The sequence below is a fragment of the Pteropus alecto genome, unplaced genomic scaffold, assembly GCF_000325575.1.
Source record: "Pteropus alecto unplaced genomic scaffold, ASM32557v1 scaffold20, whole genome shotgun sequence".
In the NCBI taxonomy this organism is placed as follows: Eukaryota; Metazoa; Chordata; class Mammalia; order Chiroptera; family Pteropodidae; genus Pteropus; species Pteropus alecto.
Window position 1 is genome coordinate 24,788,972 of NW_006436298.1, and position 14,126 is coordinate 24,803,097.

The window sequence follows — 14,126 nt, forward strand, 5'->3', positions numbered from 1 at the left end:
TGATGGTAGGAGCACAGGCTTTGACTCCGTTGGAACAGTTAGACGCCCATCCTTATGATCTTGGGCAAGTTACCTGACTTCTCTAAGTGTCAGTTTTCCTTATCTGTAACTGGAATTAATAATACCCACCTCACTGGATGACGGTCATTTTTAAATGGGTTAATATAAAAGATATAAAAGAATTAGATGAGATGATATAAAATATTTAACAATGCCTGGCACAAAGTAAGCATTTAATCAAGGGAAAAGATTATTGTTATTATAAAAATGGCTTAATCGGAATTGTAGTTGAATACTTACATAATTTTTTTATTATTCTGAAGTTCGTTGCATTGCTAATTATTTCATGGAGTTTCATAAATTTCTCTTTAAAATCCTCCTGTTTAGAAAGTAAGGCTAACATGAAGTAAAATACAACTATTCATATTACCCTATTTGAAGTTTTTTTCTTTATTTCCTCAGTCAATCCAATAATAAAAAGAATCTGAGGTTGAATGCCATGTACTCCCTGTATTTATCATTCTATATGTGGGATGATTAAAATATGACCTGAATTTTATTCCTCAGTGTGATAATGATTCATGAAGGGCAAGGACCCTGAGTTTTTCATTGCTTTGTTCCCATTGCTAGTAGTACCAGTGCATTGCAGGCACACAATTAAATGTCTGTTGAATGAATGAATGAATGAATGTAGTGAAATGTTATATTGCTCTACCTATAGCTTATTATTTGATAAACATCACTGTTCTATTTAACCCAGGGTCATAGCGCTTGTTCATTATTAGTATTTTGAATATATCCTCAACTAAAAGAGCATATCCTGTTTTTCAATTTTTTAATGTTTTAAATATCCTTAATTTTCAGAAGTTCTTTCTCATGTGGAATTCTAAAACTAGTAAAAGGAAAATGTTAATATTTCAAAGGTCAAAGATGGTTTTCAAAGATGCTACACTTGTAGCATATTTTCATTTACTCACCAGGGCTTAGGAAATTGAAATAAGCTATCAGGACTATTTCTGTGGGAGCCGTATGTCCTCACAGTCATTTGGCTTACAAATAATTCACGGTTTCTGTTGATAGCATGTCTGCAAAGGTTATATGAATTATGGTACATCTTGCAAATATTTCTGTTGAAAAATGCATCTCAGATGAAAATAAGGTCTCTTCATATCAAACTTCATAAGTAGGGGCATTCAGTGTTTTTGATAGAGTGACTCTCAAAATCAGAATTCAGGTTTTTATAACTCCTGGTACATTTACCACTGAAATTGGCTGTTTTTGATCTTTCTTTTGATCTTTCTGATATTTTCAGCCAGAAATACAAGATTTTTTAGTTTCTTACTACAATACTCCATCTTTCCTTTTTAGGCATCAAGTAGTGATGTTTTCTTCTTGTACCAGTTTAGGAATACTAGTCCAATGTGTTCCTTACTATGTCTAATTTACTAGACCATACTGGGAATTCTAAGGGTGCGCATTTGTTTCTTCCAGACAATTGCTAAACAAGTATTGGAGGTACTACTCATTAAGATGCCACTTACTGACTAGAAGACTTCGGGCAAGTTATTTACCTTCTTACCATCCCAGTTTCATCAAATGAGCTAACACTAGATGACTTTAAAGGTTTTTTCCTTCCGAAATTCTGTGACTTCAGTGGAGTACACTTAAGTGGTTTATAAAGTCTTGATATTCGTTTGCCTCTCATATTACATGTATTGTGTTTATAGTAGGTTAGATTAGGTTCAAATTTGCTATATCTTCATAGCACTTGAAAGGAAGCATTTGTATTTATTCATAGGGTGTTTTGATCATTTTTGCTATCAGGTAAAAAAACTGTTTTGCCAATATACTCCCAATATCTAAAACAGTGCTTCTCACCTGAGGGCAGTTTTCACCCCAGAAGACATTTGACGATGTCTGGAGACATTTTTGGTTGACACTACTGGGGTAGTGTTGCTGCATCTAGAGGACAGAGGCCACCATTGCTGCTAAACAGTCTGTGATGCACGGAATCGCCCCCAACCCCCACCAAAGAATTTTCAAGCCCAGAGTCGAGAGTGTAGAAGTTGATAAACCATGATCTAAAACTAAGTATTTTATACTCATTAGAATGGATATAGAAATATCATACTTAATATCATACTTGCTTTTTAAATCTTAAATTTATTTTCCATATTCTAAGGGATCAGATCCACATAAGTATACTTGTCAATATTTTTAGAATTAAGAAAACCAAAAAAAATGTCAATTTGGAAGTGTGTAAAATTAGAAAGTAATTGATTTCACATAGACATTTTAAAGACCAGGTTTCTAAGATCAGTACAATTTAATAAAGAATTTGAATATTAAGCAATATTCCTTAAGCGTTAATACTAAAAGATTATCTTTAAGTAAATTACAAAAGTAAAATCAGATGTATGCAATACCCATTCAGCAAATATTTATTGAGCCACCTATTATGTACCGTGCACTCTTTTTAGATGATGAGAATACAGTAGTGATCAAAACACAATCTCTAACCTCATGGAATTTCCATTCTAGTGGCATCAGAAGAGAATTTAAACAAGCTGCTGTCTTATCTTTCCTAGCTAAAAGTTTAAAACCTAAAGTCCAATTCTTTATTTCTTCTTACCATCATTGTAATTATATATGTTCTCAATTCATATAGCTTGCTTTTCTGACGCCAATTCACAATAGGCAATTTTTCATCCTGTCGAACAAATGAAAAAGAAAAGGTCTACTTCCAAAATGAGAGAATTGCTGTGGAAAAAAACTCTTAAGCTAGAGCCTCTTGACAAACAGTAAAGGGAGGCAAATCATAGGCTGCTAACACCATTCGCCTATCCCATCAGGCAGCAGACTAGCATCACAAGCTTTCTAAATAGAACCACAGTGACCAAGAGGAGAGTAGGGGAACTCAAGAACAGCAACCATAGAGGCCTCTCTCAGTCCCTCCAAATTCTGCAGCCTAATAATAAAGTCTGTGTTTACCTAACCATATCTACTATTATTTTATAATCTAAGATCATACATACCTTTAGATCAGTTTTCTCCATACTGAGGATGTTTTTATTTTATTCTTTCCTTGTAATGGAGAAAGACACCCATTCCTTTGGTCATTTTAGAAGCTTTTTTAGAACCCCCACCACCATCCACTCATACACACACACCTTATTATCTTTATTGATATTCAGTATCTAGAACAGCTTGCATAATTCTGTGTACATTCTCAGCATGATATTTTAAAATAGTGGAAGAGCCTGCTGTTGGTTTTGTTTTGTTTTGTTATTCCAGAACCCTCACTTCTGATGACTAGCAAATTCTTGGCTGAAGCTGCCTGTGGGGCTGTGTTCAGATTGCTGTCTGCCATAACTCCTACACCAGTTTCTTGTAACATGAGTGATAGCTCTGGCCCTACTACCTCATTCCAATTCTTAGATTTTTTTCCATTTAATTACTAAAGTTTAATGTATTGTGTTTAGCTGCCCATAATGAAGTTTATCTCCTATTTTTGCCAGTGTTAACCATTTGAAGATTTGGAAGTTAATCTACTTGAAAAGAGCCTGAAACTATCTAATGTGGAGATTTAACTTTTTCAATTTAATTAACTTTAGCGTTAGCCAGATATGACCTAAATAGAGAGACTTCTGGTTTAAAAGAGGAGGTAAAAAAAAAATAAAAGTCTATAGAAAACTACAGCAGAGGGCAAAATACAAGTCTGTTAAAGGAGGAAGCAATCGCATCCAGGTGCACAATTTTTCACAATTTAACATCTCTAAAATTGCAATGCATGTTTCATTGGACGATTACAAAATTCTCTTCTATATAGGCAACATTTTTTTCTTAATAGTATACATTTTTCTAAGTACACTTCACATTAATAGCATTTTAGATTTAATGAACTCTCAGACAAGTATAACATCACTAGGCTTAAATGGAGGACAGGAAAAAGAAACTGAACAAAGGCATCCAAGTAGAAGGCTTTGAAGATTATGTGAGGAGGACTTGAACAACAGACTGAGGCAGCTGGCAGAAAATACTTGTAGGTTTCCTCAGATAAACTGAATTGGATAATCTCCATAAAGTTTTGTTCTCTAAAAAACTAATAATTACCTTAGAATAATTCTGTTTATTCTTCTTTTCATCCTTGAACATATTTTTGGCCTGATTGTTTTAGATGAATTTTTGGTAGTTCATGTAATTTCCTGATTGGTCTTAATTTGTCATCCCTTAAAAGTTTCATCATTTTCCTTTAAGCAATCTTTCTATACTTTCAGTTGTCTCTTTTATTGACTACATTATATTGCAGTTAGCCCTGACGAATCTGGCTTTCAGCACCTCATTTTCTAGTATAAGGCTAGAATACAAAATTGTAAAAGCAAGGCACTTACTATATAAGGAATATATGATAATTTTTAGACTTGATCTACTATTTCTAAAGAAAAATGTTAAAATGTCTGAAAGTACATAGGTAAATTAGCATTCTTGATATTAAAAATAAATTAACAACCATAATAATATCACCATATATCCCAAGTTTGATTAAAGCAAGACCAGAATGTATTAAAAAGGAAAAAAGTATTAAGTGTAAAAAGTATTTCTCGAGCAGATGAGGTAATTAAAAATTGAAGTCTGTCAACAGAGGAAGAACAAAGCTCATTATTAACAGGCAGGAGGATTCAAAAACAGTTGAGACCTAATTTGGTATGAGGGCAAATAATGTTATAACCCAGAATAACAGCTTATTTTCATACTGAGAATCCTTAGTCATTTAATTCAAGATTTAACCAAGAAAAATGTTTAAAGTAGTACTATGTGAGGAAGCAAAGGGCAATGCTATCCCTAATGGTTAAGAGAGTGTGTGTGTGTGTGTGTGTGTGTGTGTGTGTGTGTGTGTGTGAGAAAGAGAGAAAGAGACTGATCTCCCCACAGAACACTTAAAGTCTGAGATATTTAATTATCTTAGGAATCTTAGGAAGATGAAGGTTTAAGTCTAGCTCCTCAATTTTAATGTGTGACTTTTCAGATGAGATTGTTACTGTGTAAATTAATCCTATGCTACCTGTGGCCTATCTAACACTACAGCAGAATTTAGTACACTAACACAGAAAACCCACACAGCAATGGCACATATACACATTTATGCAATAATTAGTTGATAATGTGTTAGGTAGTTTTATTTTCCATTTATAGTAAAAGGAGATTTTTGTTGCTAAAAAGAAACTAATCAAACTGTTGATTATTGGATATGCATTTAGCCATCACCTTGTTTTCTGGAATTGACCCAAGATAGAATAATTCTATTCATGGACTACTATGGAAACTATTTTGATTATCCTGTCTAAACATTGAGGGTTTTTTTCTGAGTAAAAGAATTCTTACACTGTTATGTAGAGCAGTGCATGTCAAGCTTTAATGTGCATACAAATCACCTGGACATCTTGTTAAACACCCTTTCTCTTTCTGATTCAGTGGGTCTGGGATGGGGCCTGAGACTGTGAATTTGTAACAAGCTCCCAGGTGATGCTGATGCTGTTGGTCCATGGACTACTCTTGGGAGTAGTAAGGATATAAAGAACTGGACCTCAGTTCAGTACTTCCTCAGGAAGAAGTAGGGCAAGATATGACCAATTGTGAATGCCTTTATCAGAAACATGGGGTTATTTTGTGTGTCCCTTCAAAAAAAGAAGCCCTTATTAGATTTCTACAAAGAGTTGAAGTAGATCTTGGACCACTTAGGAGGAGCATTTAGTATATATGGACAAAATGGCACATTGAAGCATCTTTAGGTTGATAGAGAACAGTCTCTTTTGAGATAAGTATACACTATGTCTGAGCTCCCACCTGAGGCAAAATTAGCGTGGTCTCCTCCACTGTACACTCATGAGAGAACGAGAGTGAAAAAGGCAAATAATATATTATTATTGTGATAATAGTTTTGACCTTTTGGACCCACTGAAAGCTTCCCAGCATTTCACAGAAGTCCCTGGGCCACACTTTGAGAAATGGTGGCATATAGGAAACTATACATTATCTGTCCATGCCTATTGCAAGTAACAGGGTAAATTTATGAGAGGAACCAAACCACAAATAGTTGGGGTTCCTCCCTATTAATATAACCCCTTTTTAATTTCTCATTTGAAACCATACTCTCAATAGTCCAAAGTACATAAAAATGAAATGGAAAGAAATTTGTTCAAAATACCCACACTGTCCAAGTAATTAGAAAGTTTCATTTGGAAGAGGTTATACTGATTAATGGTGGGTGGGGTGCAGAGAAAGACAGCACTTAGAACAAAGAGACAAAGAAGTAGATCTAAGCACGTGGCCAAAAGACTGTTTCCTGGTGCGACAGCTTGACCTGTTTAAAAGGGATTGCTTATTCAGTAAAGAGAATTATAATTTTATATTAAAAGTTATCTTTGTTACAGTAATTATAATAGATTATGAAGTTGCATATTCATTTTCTTTCCCTGTTTTCCTCATTTGTGTTACTGGCCAGAAGCAATCTTAGACTGTGAAAACGGACTCTCTGAGCTGAGAACTACCACTCCTGTATAGGCCCAGTGTTGACACTGCGTCTGTTCCTCTGCTCGTGCTTCACAAGAGCCCAGGAGGACTGGGATGGCCCAGGAGTAGTGAGACTAGAACAGAGAGTCAACATCAAATATAATTATTAGTATTTATTGAATATCTAAAACATGCTAAGTGATTTTAAGTTATAGAGGATAAATTTTTACTTTATACCTAGGCACAATGCCTGATGATGGGTCAACTAATTATCAATCAAAGTGTTACCTCTTAATTAGCTATCTACTCAAGATCCTTGGGAGAGCCAGAAAAGAGGAAAAATTGAAAATTATGAGAGAGCAACCTTTACCTTCAACCATAATCTTGACCCTGTTGCCCAAGTAATGCTGAAATCATTTGTTGTAACTCTGAGTACCAGCAGTACTCAGGTTATGTGTATCATGCCAAAGATACACATAACCATGAATACACAAAAGAGGACACCACTAAGATAGGAGGGCAAATCACATGTTATTTAGTAAGAGGGCAAAAATAAAGCGAAATTTGAAATTAGCCATAATGATAACAGTAGGTCAAAATTAACCTGATTTGAGCCTTTTTACCCTTAAGGATTTAAAAACAATCTCAGGAACACAGGGTTAAAAAAAAACATAGGGAAAGGGACATAACCTTACCAGAAGGATTAAATGGAATCACACTTATTTGTTGCTGTGGCAAAAGATACAGTAATCTGTGTGTGACACAGCCATCTTTCAAAGCTAGAAGACCTTTTCTTGAGATGTTCTACTAGATTCACTCATTACCACATCATAGTATCAACTAAGTAAATTAGCACAATCAGTACAATATCTACAGTTAATCCAAAGCCAGGTAAATGTTTTGATCACCAATTAAGATTCTGCACCCAGTTCTAATGTGTGTGTTGAGCAGGGAATAGTTTTCCACAAACCGACAAACAATTCAGCTAAATTCTGTCTAACTGGAGATAGCATCAGATTCACAGGTTAAGGGCTCAGTCCTACAAAACTGCCCCCTCCCCTCCACTTCAGACACGAGCTGCAAGTCCAGTTGTCACCTGTGCTTCTGACTGGCTATAAATCAGTGCAAGTCACCTGTGCTTCTGATTGACTGGCTATAAATCAGAGCTTCCCATTACCCCTTCCTTGGGTTCTATTAATTTGCTAGAGCAGCTCACAGAACTCAGAGAAACATTTTACTTACTAGATCACTGGATTATTATAAAATATATATATATAACTTGGGAACAGCCAGGTGAAGGAGATGTGCCTATGGTGAAAAGGCAAGGAGCTTCCATCCCCTCTTCCCTCCCCAGAAGCCATGGGATGGGACTAAAAGCTTCAACCCTCCAATCACATGTTTAGTTCTCCCATGCAACCAGCCCCATCCTTAGATGTGGTCAAAAAGTAACCTCATTAAAGTAACAAAAGGCACTTTTGTTGCCCTCATCACTTAGGAAATTCCAAAGATTTTAGGAGCTGTGCCAGAAAGGGGACAAAGATCAAATACATATTTCTTACCATAATCATAATACCACACCTGGCAACTAATTAAGTTATATTACAAGTTTACTTGTAATTTACTTGCTTCCTGTAATAATTTCTCAGCCATATTTTCCCATGTAACACTCCTTGGTTAAAAAGAAAGCACTTTGGTTCCTCAACATCTGTATGAATCTCAGTGTCCTATTTCTTTTTAACATCCTTGAGCTCCAGCACAAGTACTGCTAGTGTAAAAAAAAACCCTAACATTCCACTCCTCTGCAATAACTCTGATAATGGTCACATATAGTGAGGGTTCAACAATGATTTAAGCAAAAGACTGAGAAACTAGTGTTATATTTTAATGTTTTGATAGTTATGATAAATTTTATAGAACTTACTGTTTTAGGGCTTTCTGTGTACTAGATGGAATCAATTAGAACCTGTTAGATGTAATTCCACTGAAATTCTAGTTTTCAATGTATTTATCAAAATATATTGAATACTTACTATGAAAAATTATGTTTGTCATAGCTGCTTAAATTTCTTTACCTGCTTTCAAAAGGCAGATAAAAGTTTTATATTAGTTCATCTATGGACTATCAGGTCATTTTATGTGGTTTGAAATTTTACTTAAATGGAATATTATGTTTTCGTATAAAATAGTCTTTGTTTCTACATCGGAATCTGAATTTTTAAAACTCTTTTCTTAATTGATAGGGTACTACGGAGGTGCTTGCCTTAACTGAAACTTATAAAAACAAGCTTCTTAGAAATGTCCAGGACTGCTTCCTAAACAATTATGCCAACTAAATACACATTGATCAAGAAAAAGTAGTAGTAAGTACTGCTGCTTAACTTACCAAGTAGTCAGATAATAGACTAAAGATTTAGAGAAATTGAATTGATTGAATCATTATACTTTTAAATGAGCTAATAAAAATATATCTAGTTTATAATGACAGGAATTTGCATCACTATTAACTTAGATACCTTAGATCATGGTTAAAATTGTTCTTATAAAGAGAAAAGATACAGCTAGAAAAAGTTTACAACACGAAACTTCAGAAACATGATGTACACATGGGAGGTAGGATTTTTAAAATATAAAGATTTAGTGGTAGGGGAAAAGTATAGTAACTTTGGTTAGAAATACTACCTTCTTCTAACAGGAAAAAAAAAAGACAAAATGCTAGAAAATTCAGAAATACTAGGAATCTAAAACCTCTTTTATTTTACTAAATATCTTAAGAAAAAGTACCTGTTCTAAATATTCTTAGCTTTGAAGAACACATAGGTGAATATTTTATTCTTATTTTTTTTTTCCTGGCTTCTTAATTTGCAATGCTCAATAACTTTCTTAATGAGGTTGAATATAATTAGTCTGAACATTTACATGACTGAATCTAAAAACAGTTTTCCATACTACTTTCTTATGTTTATGCTTAGTTTTTAGAACTTTTTAAATACCTTACAGTATATTGTTTTCTTGCCCCCTCAGCAATCGTGTGGAAGCGTGGACAAGAGATGTTGCCTTTTTACTCAGACAAGAAGGCAGGCCTGTGGTTAATCTTATGCCTAAAAGGACTAAAATAAGAGTAATGGAAGAGGACTGGGAGAATACAGACAGAGCAGTAAATTGGTTAAGAAAAGAAGGAATTAATTACAGTCAACCATTTGTTCTGTATGTGGGATTAAATCTACCACACCCTTATCCTTCACCATCTTCAGGAGAAAATTTTGGATCTTCAACATTTCACACATCTCCTTATTGGCTTAAAAAAGTAAGTACACTATGTGTGCTCAAAAGTAGAAGTTAAAATTACATCTGTATGTTATTGGTATTTACTCATTGTTTCTTTTATTATCACTTTAAAGAAAATTTTGAAAATTGTATATTCTCATTAAATCAAATTGAACAACACCTGGTTGGAGGAAAAGAATATTACCACTTTGTTTTTCTCTCCTTTTTAGGTGTCTTATGATGCCATAAAAGTCCCAAAGTGGTCACCTCTGTCAGAAATGCACCCTATAGATTATTACTCTTCCTATACAAAAAACTGCACTGGGAAGTTTACAGAAAAAGAAATTAAGAATATTAGAGCATTTTATTATGCTATGTGTGCTGAGACAGATGCCATGCTTGGTAGGTGGTATAATGAATAAGTATTTACATGAAGAAAAAGTATAATATTTTTCCGGCAAACTGTTACCATGCTGGTTGGTGACTTGTATGAATATCCTCGGGTAATTTCTTATAACAGTTGTATAGATACTTCAGACTTAGGATTGTAAGACTCTTGATACATATAAAAAATTTGATAATTTCCATTTTTAATAGAATAAAAGCCTTTTCTACCTTAATTATTCATAAGTTAATAAATGCTTCAGTTTGTTCACACTTAAAATAGTGTCATAGACGGCTTGAAACATAAAGAAAGGGTCATCTGCTTGAAACGAAATTTTTACTAGCTTTAACCAGTAATCAGTACAGGCATACCTCTTCTTATTGTACTACACAGATGTGTTTTTTACAAATTCAAGGCAAGACCTTCCACCAGCAAAAAGATTACAACTTGCTTTATTACAGTACTTACTTTATTGCGGAAGTCTGGAACCAAACCCACAACATCTCTGAGCTCTGCCTATATTCAGCCAAACAGGTACATGTGTGACAGGTAATTGTAAGGCAGCTTAGGTTCTAAGAGATGAGACAGTTTAGTTGTAGAATCTTTGAGTTCTCCCAGACTTGTAATGACTGCAAAACAAATCCAAAAATCCAAAAATAGAAAAGTATAAAACAATGCAAAACAGCCATAGGGATAAATTATTTATAATGTAACAAGTATAATATGTATTAGAGAGTCTTAAGGACTTTCCAACTACTCAATCTTGAATGCAAATAAGATTTTAAGTAAGTTTCTTTAATCTTAAACCCACGCAAATGTTAATTGTATTTATATATTTTCTGATTTTTGTGATATTCGCCATTTGTGCCCTGGAAATCTCTTGAAAGTTTGCAGCTGTCCATTCATATCTATTAAACTGAAATAATATATAATGTTGCTTCAGGGGGTGTAGGAATACTACTCTTGAAGTCTCTTCAGGAGAAAAAAAAATGCAGCAGATCACTTCAGGTTTCAAAATTTGTGAAATATATTGTATCCTTGTTGTTAAATCTATAGCTGGTCTGGTCACCAAATAATATCTACTACTGTTCACTGTGTTTGCTCAACAAACAGTTAGTACTTTCTAGCTATCAGGCACTATGTTGGGCAGTGGTAAAAATAAGTTGAATATTATCAAGAAATCATACATTAATTAAAAACACTCTCAGCGTTAACTTCACCTCAGCGCCTTTATATTCACTCTTCCTTCTGCCTGGGACGCACTTCCCTTTGCTTTTTACATGGCTGGCTATTGTCAATCTTTAGCTCCTGACTCAAATATCACTTCCCCAGGATTATCTTCCCAACAACTCTAAGTTGATATACCATCCTCATCATCCTACTCTATATCTTGTTTGTTTATATAATAATCTTTAATTATTTTGTCTATTGTTTACTGTCTATTCATTTCTCTTGAAGAATATGAGCTTCATGAGGGCAAGAACTTACTCAGCATTTCATCCTAGCTGCCTAGCTTTGCTTCCATACTGCCTGCCACATAGTAAGAACTCAGTAAACATTTATTGAATGACTGTAACACCAGCAATTATAATACAGTGTTGTAAGTACAGTAGTAAACAGATCATAGGGGTGTTGGAGGACGGAGTGATTCACTCTACCTGGAAAAGCAGGGAATACTTCACCAGGGAGGAAATGCTTGAGCTGGGTCACAAAGGAAGAATGGCACTTTGCCAAGTAGATGGTGGGAGAAAGGACATTTGACACAGAAGGCAGAGTATGCACAGAGGCAAGAAAGTCCAAAAATTATTATTAGTTCAGAGAATACTAAGTTGTTTAGGATTGTGAAAGTTAAAGGTCTAGGGGGAAGCTGAGCTTCAAGAGTGGGCAGGGGTTTTGTGTGTCATGCTAAAGAATTGAAGATGAGAAGCTCTGAAAAAAAGGTTTAAGCTGGGGTGTAACATGATCAGATATTTTAGAATGAGATCCACCCAAATGGTACAAGGGATACTGTGTAATGGAAAGAGGAGAGGAGGCAAGAAGACCAATTAGGAAGCAATTACAGTCATCCGGTCGAAAGATCCTGATGGTCTGAACTCCATAAATTACTTGACAGAGCAGTGGGTCTCAGTTCTGACTGGACCTCTGACTCACGTGTGTGTGTGTGTGTGTGTGTGTGTGTGTGTTGTTGTTGTTGTTTTTTAAATAATACAGACCCCCGTATCTCAGATTCAAGAACTGCCAAAAGAGGGATGACCCCTCTCTAAACTATATCTTACTATGATTCTCTTAATTACAATGAGGACATTTCAGGACACTAAGAAACAGGGACCAATCGGAAGAATTTTACTGTTTAGTTATTCCCTGTCCAAGAATATGCTAAACCATATTCATATTGTCTGCATTGCTTCCAGCCCTTGTTCAAATGTGGGATTTCCAAAATCCTCAGCCAGCTTCATAGGCATGATCTGGCAATTGGGGATTTGGAAGAAAGCGCAGCAGGAAGAGTTCTGACCCTTTTTAACACCTCCCATTGAGAAGAAATTGTGGGTCAATGTCATATGAATCTTTTCATCATCTGAGACATGTACAGTGCTCACACACAGACCTGTCTTCCTTTTTTCATTCAGGTCACTAAAGAAAAATTTCTTACCCACCGCCCCCGCCCCCCATTCTCTGATAGAATCACAGAAAGCAAGCCAGCATGATCTCCAAATAAACTGTCCTATAAGTACTGTATCTTCTTCCTCTCTAGTCTGTCAACTGAGGGACGGTCACAGGAAACTTAGTATAACTTACTTAAGAACAGTAGATAATCACATATTAAGAAGCATCTTGACAAACTCTTATAGTGTGGAGCTAATTAATACTTATCTTGATCTATATTGTAGGTGAAATTATTTTGGCTCTTCGCCAATTAGATCTTCTTCAGAAAACTATTGTCATATACACCTCAGACCATGGAGAGCTAGCCATGGAACATCGTCAATTTTATAAAATGAGTATGTACGAAGCTAGTGCCCATGTTCCACTCTTGATAATGGGACCAGGAATTAAGGCCAACGTACAAGTATCAAATGTGGTTTCTCTTGTGGATATTTACCCTACTATGCTTGGTAAGTACTGAAATTCTATAAATAGTTTTTTGTAATAATGATGGAGAATGAATAAGCAAAGCAGTCAGAGGCCCTGCTGACGTGTTTGTAACCTTGAGCAATTCATTTAACTGTGAGTCAAATCCATATATGAAAAATGAGGATAATATTCCTCAGGTTCCTTTGGCCTTCACTTACTGTAGTCATTTTTCATTCAAAAGATTCACAGTCAGGATATGACTGTAGAGTAAGCCACATAAGATATTCAAGTTCATAACTTTATATTATGATTTGTATATGATTTGATTCTCTACTTTAACTTCCCTTCTTAAGTATTTCATCCACTTTGAAACTTCCAACTTCATACAGTATTGGAAAAGTCCCTTGATCTGATGCTATGAACATATTTTTCCTGAGAATCTTTAGATTGTTCTGTTACTGTTTGCTTTACTAGTTTCTTAATGTCTATAAGCATAATCATAGGTCTGGAACAGCAACATTTGAATAGTGGTAGTTAGCAGTTTTTACTAAAATAACATCATCAAATTCAGAGGGAATAATATAGAACTGTTAGTTTCAATCTAATATAGCAGAGTACTTTAAATTTAATAACATTTAATTGTAATTCCACTGTTCTAAGATGCTATCAATTGCAAAAAGTAACATCAATTTATAAATAAATTTTGGTGAACATATATATACCTATATATATATATACACCTAGGTATATATATACCTATATATATGCCTATACATATACCTAGGTGTGATACACACACACACACACACACACACACACACCTATATATATGTGTATATGTGTATATATATATATATATATATATATATACACACACACACACACACATACACAA

At 34.7% G+C, this 14,126-nt stretch overlaps 1 protein-coding gene and 1 long non-coding RNA gene across 4 annotated transcripts in view; one reads left to right on the forward strand and one right to left on the reverse strand.

Annotated features, from left to right (window-relative positions):
• ARSK (arylsulfatase family member K) overlaps positions 1-14,126 on the forward strand; it is a 33,491-nt gene that overhangs the window by 9,596 nt on the left and 9,769 nt on the right. For both annotated transcript variants that reach the window (XM_006913227.3, XM_015590424.2), the window contains 3 exons: positions 9,532-9,814; positions 10,005-10,176; positions 13,048-13,272. In XM_006913227.3, coding sequence (XP_006913289.1) covers positions 9,532-9,814; positions 10,005-10,176; positions 13,048-13,272 — 680 coding nt within the window. The remainder of the gene's footprint in view (positions 1-9,531; positions 9,815-10,004; positions 10,177-13,047; positions 13,273-14,126) is intronic.
• The window catches only part of LOC107195778, a 47,257-nt gene continuing 35,585 nt past the window's right edge, over positions 2,455-14,126 (reverse strand). The window contains exons 3-4 of one of the 2 annotated variants that reach the window (XR_003046726.1): positions 10,628-10,788; positions 2,455-2,710 (exon numbers count right to left, since the gene is read on the reverse strand). This is a non-coding gene — a long non-coding RNA (uncharacterized LOC107195778). Of the gene's footprint in view, positions 2,711-10,478; positions 10,789-14,126 lie in introns of those variants that run through there. The other variant, XR_001517019.2, reaches the window with a different exon arrangement.